Here is a 9,938-nt window from a genome sequence, read left to right on the forward strand (position 1 = left end):
GAGCAGCGAACCAGCCACTCACACATATGAGAAGTCCTTTATTCAGCCCTCCATGGACGAATTTGTTGAAGACCATGAGCCAAACAAGGTGGTAATACATTAAACTTACCTCTAAATAAAACTATCTATCTCCAACCAAACCACGTTTTTTTTTTTTTTTTTTTTAAATAACTGGGTATTTGAGCTTCTTCCCAACTAAATCTCTTCAGGACACCGTGTTCGGTGCTCTCTCCACACGAGTTGGATAAAGCTTGAGCTCTATGACCTTAAAATTATTTGCTCTTAATAAAATTGAACCTTAAACATGATGCTTCATGAGATACCAGAACCAGATTCGAGCTAAACTCTTAAGTTTTGCCCAAAAAACCACTAAGTTTGCTTTACTAACACGTCCTTTGGGAAGGGTTTTTTTGCAGGAAGGAAGCCTTTCGACAACTCTGGTAAGCAATGGGTGTGTCGATTTTCTAGGTGGAATTGCTGACAAGCAAACGACTGGAGGATGGAAAGCCTCTCCGTTTATTATAGGTTTCACAATTAATAACAAATTAAGCAATTCTTTTTTTCTTTTTCTTTTTTCCTTTTTTTAATTTTAATCCATCGATCTACATGACAAGGGTGGTAATATTGTTGTTGCGCATATAGTGAATGAGGTGGCGGAGAGGTTGGCATTTTTCGCAATTGCGGTGAACATGGTGGCTTACTTGGTGTTTGAGATGCACCAGTCGCTTCCTGCTGCTGCTACTCATGTGACCGATTGGATAGGGACTGCTTATGTCTTGACAATCCTTGGAGCATTTCTTGCTGATGCTTATTTTGGCCGCTTCAAAACCATCATCATCTTCTCTTGCGTCTATGCTGTGGTAATTAATTACAAAGCACTAAAACCCTCAGTTTCCGTCTTAGAGAATCTCCACCAATTATTATGTATTTTAGCTAATCAAAAAGTATTATTAATTTTCTACTTTACATAATACTTTTTCAATCCAAATTTCAACAAATTTTCATTTTCATTATCTACTTTTTAGAAGTATATATTATTTTATGATTTTCCTAATTAAACCACCTAGAGAAATGATTGTAGCAAAAAGAGAGACAAGCGATTAAAATCAGAATACGTACATAACCTATAATAATTGCCTAAATGCACCGGCCTAATCAAAAAGCACAATATATGTTTCAAATTGATCAGAACACATGCTGTTGGATGTGATTTTGGCCTCGTATTAACTAAATATACATAATATGAAAGTTTTATAGCATGGATCAGAGGAGTAATGCTATAAGGATAACATATATCTTCTTTGAGTTCTCTCAAAATTAATGTAACTTTTAAAATTACTATTAGATTAAAATTCATAAATAATCAATTCCGTGATTTTAAAAGTCATATCAATTTTGAGAAAAGTCAAGGAGAACATGAATCTTCTTTTTAGTATTACTCCTGTTGTAAATGCTCATTCTTCTACATTTTCATATCATTTATAATTTTTAAATTATGTGATAACATATTCATTATTAAATACTATAAAATCTAATCTAGATCATAAACCCCTGAGGTTGTACCTAGATCAATTATTTATATGGTTTATCTTCCTTTTTTGTGGCTATCGTTTAATTAACATGTGATATACATCTCAGGGAACGGTGGTGTTGACACTCTCAGCCTCCATAGACAGCCTACGTCCACCTCCATGCACAAAACGACCGTGCATTGAAGCAACGAACGGCCAAACAGCATTCCTCTATGGTGCCCTTGCCCTTATAGCTCTCGGGACGGGCGGGATCAAGCCATGTGTCTCATCCTTTGGTGCCGACCAATTCGACGAGGCAGACGAAAAAGAAGTCCAGAAGAAATACGCGTTCTTCAACTGGTTCTTCTTAGCCATAAACATGGGCGCACTGCTAGGCATCACACTTTTGGTGTATTTAAAAGAGAAGAAAGGGTCGGGTTGGGGTTTTGGAGTTCCCGCGGTGGCTATGATCGGCTCCATCATTATACTGGCTGCCGGAGTGCCAACTTATCGCTACAAAAAGCCAATGGGAAGCCCTTTTACCAGGTTTCTTCAGGTCACTGTGGCCTCTCTCAGGAACCATTTTAGAGGGGTTGAGGTGGGGCGTGAAGCTGACCTTTATGAGGTCATCACCAAGGAGTCCGATATCTTTGGGGCTCGGAAGCTACCTCGTACCGCGCAATACGGGTGAGTGAAAATCTAGGACCTTGCTTCGTTGCGATGATCATATATGGTTCAGGACAAAGTTTTGTTCTAAATAGTCACTTAAATTGATGTCTTTCCATAGAACATGTAAAAAACAGAGCATGTAATTTTTAAATGTACTTTTAAAAATGCAGATAAAAATTACATGTTATAAAAATATATCATTTTAGTAAATTGAATTAGAAAAATTTCTTCCAACCCAATTTAGTCTTAACTTTGCCCATATTGAAATATAATTCTTACTTCATTAATTTACTTTATCATGAAGCTCAAGATGTGATTATGATTCTCTTAATTCTTTGCACTAACGTTTTTTTTTTTTTTTTTTTATTATTATTATTATTATTTTATAAATCTAAACATTTTAAAACTTTTTAAAAAATATATACTTTATAATTTCGGTATTTATTGATCATTTTATTCCACTAATTTTGTACTTCACTCTCATCTCACTTTATCCCACCGGATTGATGATGCAGTATTTATCAGTTATTGTTAAAAGAAAAAAAATTAAGTATCGATGAATATGGCCATATCAATCTAATAAAGTGAAAGTATTATGAGGGTACGGTGTTGTATATGTAGTATTACCCATATAGAAAATCTTGATGGCAATTATTTAAGGAGAGAGTTTTCCTCCAAACTAAGTTGAATTGGAAGTGTGCCTCCAACCTAGTTTATAAAAATGTCATGAGTTCTTTTGCATGTGAGAAACACTTATTTTCTTTTTAATTCTAAGGGCAAAGTAGTTGTAAGAGCAAATACATTTTTAATAAAATTTCTTCTAACTTTGTTCTTGCAATTAAAAAAAAAAAAGGTGCTTCTCATTTGTAAAGAGACACATAATATTTTGATAGAATAGGTCAAAGGAACTTCCTCCAACCCAATTTAGAAAAAATCTTTATTCATTATCTAAAAAGTAATATAATATATTACATTTTTATATTACAAGTATACCACAATGTTAACGTGGCAATTTCAATAAATCTTTATGTTTTAAAAAAAAATAATAATAATTATAGAAAAAAATATAAATATGAGTTCTAACCTTAATCTTACCAAAATGTAATAAGCTATTTGTTACTAGCTACCATTTTGTATAATTTTGCAGGTTTTTGGACAAAGCAGCAGTCATCACAGACCCAGAAGCCAACGGCAGCAACCGCTGGAGGCTGTGCACAGTGACCCAAGTGGAAGAGTTCAAATCCTTCATCAGAGTCCTCCCCGTATGGGCATCCACCATAGCCCTCTCTATCTCATTCGCCCAACTCTCAACCTTCTTCATCAGCCAAGCTAGCTTCACAGACCGTACCCTGGGCTCCAACTTCGTCATCCCAGCTGGCTCCGTCCCCGTTTTCAGCGCCGTCAACGCCCTCATCCTCATCCCCATCTACGAAAAACTAATTGTCCCCGTGCTCCGCAAAAGAAACGGCCACCCCCGCGGCATCACATCCTTGCAACGAATGGGTGTCGGCCTCTTTGTTTCAATCTTCGCCATGGCTTCAGCCGCTTTGGTTGAAAAGAAACGCCGTGACCATTCGCAGGCAAAACCACTGAGCGTCTTTTGGTTGTTCCCTCAGTTCTTTCTCATGGGCAGTGCCGAAGTATTTACTTACGTGGGACAGCTGGAGTTCTTCTACGATGAAGCTACCGACGGGACGCGAAGCATTAGCAGTGCAATTTTTCTAAGTGAGGTTGGGATTGGAAGCTGGTTGAGCACTGCGTTGGTGAAGATCGTTACGAGTGCGACTGGTGGGGAAGAGAAAGGGTGGCTGAGGAATAATTTGAACAAGAGCCGGCTTGATTACTTCTATTGGATCTTAACGGCTATTAATGTGGTTAATTTTTTGATGTATTTGTTAGTGGCTCGAAGTTATAAGGGCAGGGGTCCAAGAGGAATTGTGCGAGATGAGCCCGTGGATGATGGGTTGGGTGAAGTAAGTGTGATGTTTTAGAATTGAAGCCTGGGTTTGCTTCTAAAACAGATTAAGAAGAACTGAAAAGAAAAAGTTTGAAAAGTGATGCTTAATTATTCTTTTTTTTTTCTTCAAAATTGTTTGAAAGAAGAAATATAAACTATATTTTGCATGTGTAATATTCGGCGTTTTGATTGTGAAATGTAGGTACGTTTGTGCCTACGGTACGGTGCTATGATTATATCGGTAATTAAGGATATTAAACGCACGAATAAGGGTCTTGTTTTAACTCTAATTAAAGAAAAAAAGAGTAATTAATATATAGAAATCTACTTCTTGACTAATAGCTTGTTGATGGATTTTATTTTATTGCATTTAAGGATACATATAATATAATTTCATTTAAAATTTTAATTGATATTGGGGATCTTCTTGCTGAGTTTTTTTCGCTCTCCCATTTTTTTAAGTTTTGTTTTTCAAGTTATGCACAGCATGGCTTATGGCTGAGGAGGCCAGAATGGGGGCTTAAGAGAAAGTATATAGTCATCTCATGTAACTCTTTTTTATTAAGTGCATGCATTGGCATAAAACCTACGTTTTCCTTTGATTCATTTTTAGTGATTGGACATTTATGCTTTTCAGATTAAAACGTTTAGTTTTAATTTGACATTATTTTCTAATCATATGCATTTAATTTAGCATTTAGTTAGTTGCCCTAATAAACTTTATATATAATGCTTTGCGCTCATGTGAGAACAAATTGGCAAACCTAGCCCTAATGGGTTGGGAGCAAGTGTTACAACATGTTTGGTAGTGACAGATATTAACCGTATGCATATTGCAGATGTAGTTAGCAAAAATCACTATCCGCATATGCGGATTCAGAAAACAGTTTAGGGTATGCGAATAGAGTTAATTAATATAAAAGCATCCGCATACCTTTTATATATATATAATTTTTAATAAATTTACCAAAACGTCGACGTCTCTTTGATGTTTAATATAAACATAACATCGTTTTGGATCAAGTATAGATTATGTTTACATTGGTTTGGTTGGCTGGGTTACTTTCTCGTGTAACACTCGGAGAAAAAGATAAAAGTAATATAAAATTAAAATATTTTTAAAAGATTAAAGATTAAAAAAGAAAATTAAAACAAGCTCAAAATGAGGGTGTTACTCATGAAAAAAAATAAAAAAAGAAAAAGAAAAGTGTAAGTAAAAGTGTTCGTGTTTTTAACCTGTCAAGCAAAAACAAGCTAGTTTGCCAAACCAATCTCATCAATCGTCTTGATGATCAGAAGAAGCAGTTCTCGGACAGTCGGACTATGCCCTTGAGAACCATGGAATTTTTTAAAGGGGGAGGAATATTAGAATTAAGAATTCTGACAGAAAAGGTAACCGAAAAAAAAAAAAAAAAAACACACAACACAACACAAGAACAACAACAACGAAGTACTTATTTTGACAAGAGATCGAACTCTAGCTCATCTATGGAAGTTTCTTGGAAGAATTTGAAGTCTTTCAAACGGCAATTTCCAGACTTCACCCAAGCTGAGGGTGTTTCCTAAGGGGGAGGGATCGATATTACGGCCTATCTTGTAATCGGGTGTTAGCATGCAGTAGTTTAATTAGTAGGAATAAATTTTAGTAATTTTGTTAGAATAAAGTCGTATAATTAAGTAGGAACTATTTCGATTTATGTAAACATTGTGCAATATATCCTTTCTAAATCAAAGCTTATTATAAAACTTAAACTTATAAATAACAATAAATTTAATTATTTAATTAGTATTTTAACAATTCTAATCTAGATAAGGTTAATATAGAACGTACGCGGTTTCACCAAATTTGTATAGGAGGATTTGGATTCCTAGAAGAAATTAATCGAGACTCTTCATAGCTTGTCGCTCGATCTAAAGTCTGATTGTTTGTGCCCCTCTTACTTTAGGAGAACATTTGCTTCCTGGCCGGGACCGCCAAACAAGAATTGTTCCTTTCAGTTACCTAAATCGCAATCCGGCCACTTTGATCCATTGAGGTGGGGGTGGGGTTCAATTTGATGAAGATTTTCCTCTTTCCCGGTCGGTCTATGCTTTATCGTTGTCGCAAACTCATCATAGGCATTTCCCTACCCAATTAACCAAGCTCTTGGATATTTTGGCTTTCGTTATTTTGATTGATTTCTCAATTAATTAATCCTCCAAATAAAAAAATAAAATTGGGTTGGTGAAAATATTTTACATGCATAAATTTAGACATATTAGCTTAAATATTATAGACTAATTAAATTAAAAGAAATCCTTCTAAATTAATTTGGAAAAAAAAACTTTGTTCGAGTCTGCGTGCGGTCCCTTGGCAGTGCCTATGTTACTCATGTGGTCGATATTTTACACGCCATGTATGACCATGAATGATTAAAACAAAATCTGTAGATTGAGAAACTTTGGATGATTCGTTTACGACCGAAATAATGCCAAAGGAGTATGGTTATGATGGCAAATAAAAACCAGCATGCTTGGCCATGCCAACTTTAGCAACATAAACAGTGATGACATACAATTGGAGAAGAGAACTTTGGGTCCTTTCACTTCCATGCCATAATGATGATCATCTGCATTAGCTTCATTCATAATGAGCATATCTTTTCTTAGTAAATCAAACCATAAATATAAAAAGCGTCCATATGGGATTTCAGGCCCCATGCATGGCCCCACATGTGCGACAATGATCATCATATTCATCCCCCCTTTAATACTCTCTCGATCTCTCCCCTACTAAAAAAGCCATAAAAAATAAAAAAAAAAAATAAAAAAATAAAAAAAAAAAAAAAAAATCATACACACACAAGCTTTCTGATATAAGGCCAGGTAGTACTTTTTTTTTTCCCCAGGCAAAGCTGTAGTTAAAAGTCAGGAATTGGGGAGTCAAACATTCTCTGATGATGACGATGGTGGGAGCAGTGGCTGAGAAAGGGATGACTTGATGGGGCTTGTTGTTCTGTTGTTACCGTGCTCCGGAGTGGACTGAATCGCAACCTTTTCCAGTGCAATGAACTTCCTTTCTTCGCTTTTTCCCCAGAGGACGAGGTACAATCCCAGTATGATCAACACTGCCCCAATGATCCTGTACATTACATCCATAATTAATTAACCACTATATTCCATAATTTAAATTACTTAATGGTTATACTTACTAATTACTGAGAGAGAGAGAGAGAGAGAGAGAGAGAGAGAGAGAATGTAGTACTGACCCTCCCAAGTAGAACTCTTCGCCCAAAGCAAAGGAGGCCATGATAGCGACAACAAGAGTCTGAACAGGTTGATAAACTGCAACGAAGACGGGGCCACCTCTGTCAATGCACCATATCTGTACAGCGAAAGCAATCCCTGATGCCACGACACCCTGCAATATATTTCCACACGATCTTTCATATCCTCATTTCATTTTCAAATACCCACCACCCCCGGCCCCAACATTATAATTGTATAACTGCTTTTGTACCATTTAACAAAGACTAAAGCAAAAGTTTCAACATATTTATATAAACAGATAAAGTTATCAGCTACGCGTTCAATGAATTTGGCGTGACATGACCCAATCACCCAGTTTCGCCCATCAACAAAGTTACCCTTTTATTTCAGAATGAGACTTGACAGACTTTTTCACGCATGTTGACCTCATGGCTCATACTATAGCGGCTCCTCTTGGGTCTTAACAAGCCATTTCATATTAACAAAAACATGGTACAGCCACTCATCCGTAGGTAGGGCGGTTAATTTTTTATACGATTCGTTAACTCAATTCAAACGTAATCCAAAATTAACTGGTACGTTTGGCTGTAAACCTAATTTATGTCTGGTAGTAGAAGGTTAGCTTCATACAAACTTTAGGACTAATAGCACTCACAGTAGGTTAGCCAAAATAGCTTTTTGTTTTACTAATATATTTTGTAGCAAAAAATTTTCAAATAAGTTTCATATGAGACTAGTTAAAATAGTTAAAAATTTGCTGAGATGCTATTAATTAGTGCTAACCATGCATAATTCATATTAAAAAAAAAAATTGATTATCACTCTTCTTTGAAAATAGTGTAAGTAGATAAAGCAAGAAGAGTATTTTAAATGAAAAAGTGATCAGTATCTTAAAAAATAAAAATGTTATTTAACTAAATATTTAGTGAATGTTAGAAGGCATGAGTTATAGGGTGTGACTGACAGCATAGAGGATAGTGAACAGCTCTCCGCCAGAGTGAAAAATCCAAGACTGTGGGTCTCTCTCACAGATGAGAGCAATGACCACGAACTGTAGAAGACCGAAGAAACACGTGTAGGAGGTGACGGAGAGGCGAGCCGGGTACTTCTTAAGAACCGGGGCTTGCAGCACGAGCCAGCCGGACCAGGACAAGCAATGGCCAATAAGGTAGATGCAACCCAGGGTCCAGTTCTTGCCATTCGCATCCCCCAGCGAAACAAAAGCAGGTGTGCTTGTGCTGATTTGCAGTGGTACTGGTTTTGGGCTGTATATGGCTGGCCCTTTGTATAGAGTGATTACTGTCGCTCCAGCCACGCAGCATATCGTTCCGATCACCTTTCCGATGCCGTCCTTCCGATCTAACCGTACTTTCTCAATCCTGCATTTAGGAAATGAACAAACAAAGATAAGTTTATACGAATGAAGACACGTGTTTGTGTGTTTCTATACATGTATTCCTAAAACTGATCAAGAGATCGAGAACTTGCCGGAGTAAGGCTGCCATGAGAAAGGTAATGGCTGGGACGGAGTTTTGAATTGCTGATGCAAAAGTGGGAGATGTGTTGTCTAAGCCCAGCAAGTAGAATCCTTGGTTTGCTGTGATTCTGTCACGCATTAAAAACATGTGAAAAGGAGTGGTTTTATTTTTCAGTTTTCTTTTTTAACGTGTATTAATTCTCTGATCATACGTACCCAACAAGTGCAAGGAGGAAGAACTGAACGAGAAAATTTAGAGTAATTGCCGGCCTCTCCTTCCTGGTAAAAGAATTAGAAAATTTTGTTACGTACTACAATTAAATTATAAGGTAATGGTTATTTATTAGTGAGCTAGAGGTACGTACTTCTCTAGAAAATATGCAAAGGGAAGGAGCAAAAGCAAAGCGATGATATTCCTATACACTGGGAACACAAGTTTGCTAATGCCCATGTTAAGGGCAGCTCTGGAGACCACATGGAAGCCAGCGTAGCCAAACTGCAAGGCCAGCATGGCCCCGTGGAGTTGCAGTCTTTCCGGTATAGAGCACCACATTCTCTTTGCAGAGGTGGAGCCGGCGTCCGCCATGGAAGCAGAGAAACAAAGATGGACAGACGATCAGAAGTCAAGAGGGAAGTGAAAAAGAAAGGGAAGCAAGCGATGAAGAGGAAAGGGAAGAGTAGGAGATGTAAATATAGTGGAAGAGAGTGAGAGGAAAGGAAGCGAGTGTGGGCCACAGTGGCCCTAAAAAGACGTAATGTCAACTGTTGATAGCCCCTCAAATGTTTCCGGTTGTCTCCCACATTCTTCACCCCTCCTCCTCCTCCTTGGCTGACAAGACAACCCCCCATCGATCGCACTACGTGAAATTTGAAAAAGGGAGAGAGAGAATTCAGAAAGAAACTATTAAGTTAGCAGGTATTGTTTTGGCGCGATGCCATTAATGATGATAATTGAGGAGAGGCCGAGCCGCCATTGATAGATAGCGCGCACGAGGGGGGTGGTAGGTACCCCATGCCTTCTCATACCCTATCAACCCCACCGCAAGCCCCTCCCTCCTTTACACACACTATCAAG

The 9,938-nt window shown here is 37.3% G+C and overlaps 2 protein-coding genes across 2 annotated transcripts; one reads left to right on the forward strand and one right to left on the reverse strand.

The window, feature by feature from the left end:
- The first annotated feature begins 52 nt into the window (after positions 1-52).
- On the forward strand, positions 53-4,171 carry LOC133871675 (protein NRT1/ PTR FAMILY 8.2-like). The gene is made up of 5 exons (XM_062309100.1): positions 53-88; positions 417-525; positions 643-860; positions 1,639-2,198; positions 3,328-4,171. Exons 1-5 carry the CDS (start codon positions 53-55, stop codon positions 4,169-4,171), a joined length of 1,767 nt encoding a protein of 588 aa, XP_062165084.1.
- A 2,552-nt stretch (positions 4,172-6,723) lies between these two features.
- LOC133871149 (protein WALLS ARE THIN 1) lies at positions 6,724-9,530 on the reverse strand. Its single transcript, XM_062308526.1, has 6 exons — positions 9,229-9,530; positions 9,080-9,142; positions 8,875-8,991; positions 8,351-8,765; positions 7,386-7,537; positions 6,724-7,258 (listed from the first exon to the last, which is right to left on the reverse strand). The coding sequence occupies exons 1-6, from the start codon at positions 9,447-9,449 to the stop codon at positions 7,060-7,062; spliced, it is 1,167 nt and encodes a 388-aa protein (XP_062164510.1). The 5' UTR covers positions 9,450-9,530; the 3' UTR covers positions 6,724-7,059.
- Positions 9,531-9,938: the final 408 nt, after the last annotated feature.

Source organism: Alnus glutinosa, chromosome 6, assembly GCF_958979055.1.
Source record: "Alnus glutinosa chromosome 6, dhAlnGlut1.1, whole genome shotgun sequence".
NCBI lineage: Eukaryota > Viridiplantae > Streptophyta > Magnoliopsida > Fagales > Betulaceae > Alnus > Alnus glutinosa.

Bases quoted from the DNA above. Each gene is read 5' to 3' on its own strand.
- LOC133871675 (XM_062309100.1), top strand. From the start codon at position 53: ATGGACGAATTTGTTGAAGACCATGAGCCAAACAAG. The intron at 526-642 runs GTTTCACAATTA...TTGCGCATATAG, and splicing joins AGCCTCTCCGTTTATTATAG to TGAATGAGGTGGCGGAGAGG. The intron at 861-1,638 runs GTAATTAATTAC...TATACATCTCAG, and splicing joins TCTCTTGCGTCTATGCTGTG to GGAACGGTGGTGTTGACACT.
- LOC133871149 (XM_062308526.1), bottom strand. From the start codon at position 9,449: ATGGCGGACGCCGGCTCCACCTCTGCAAAGAGAATGTGGTGCTCTATA. The intron at 9,143-9,228 runs GTACGTACCTCT...TTCTTTTACCAG, and splicing joins TTTGCATATTTTCTAGAGAA to GAAGGAGAGGCCGGCAATTA. The intron at 8,992-9,079 runs GTACGTATGATC...AATGCGTGACAG, and splicing joins TTCCTCCTTGCACTTGTTGG to AATCACAGCAAACCAAGGAT.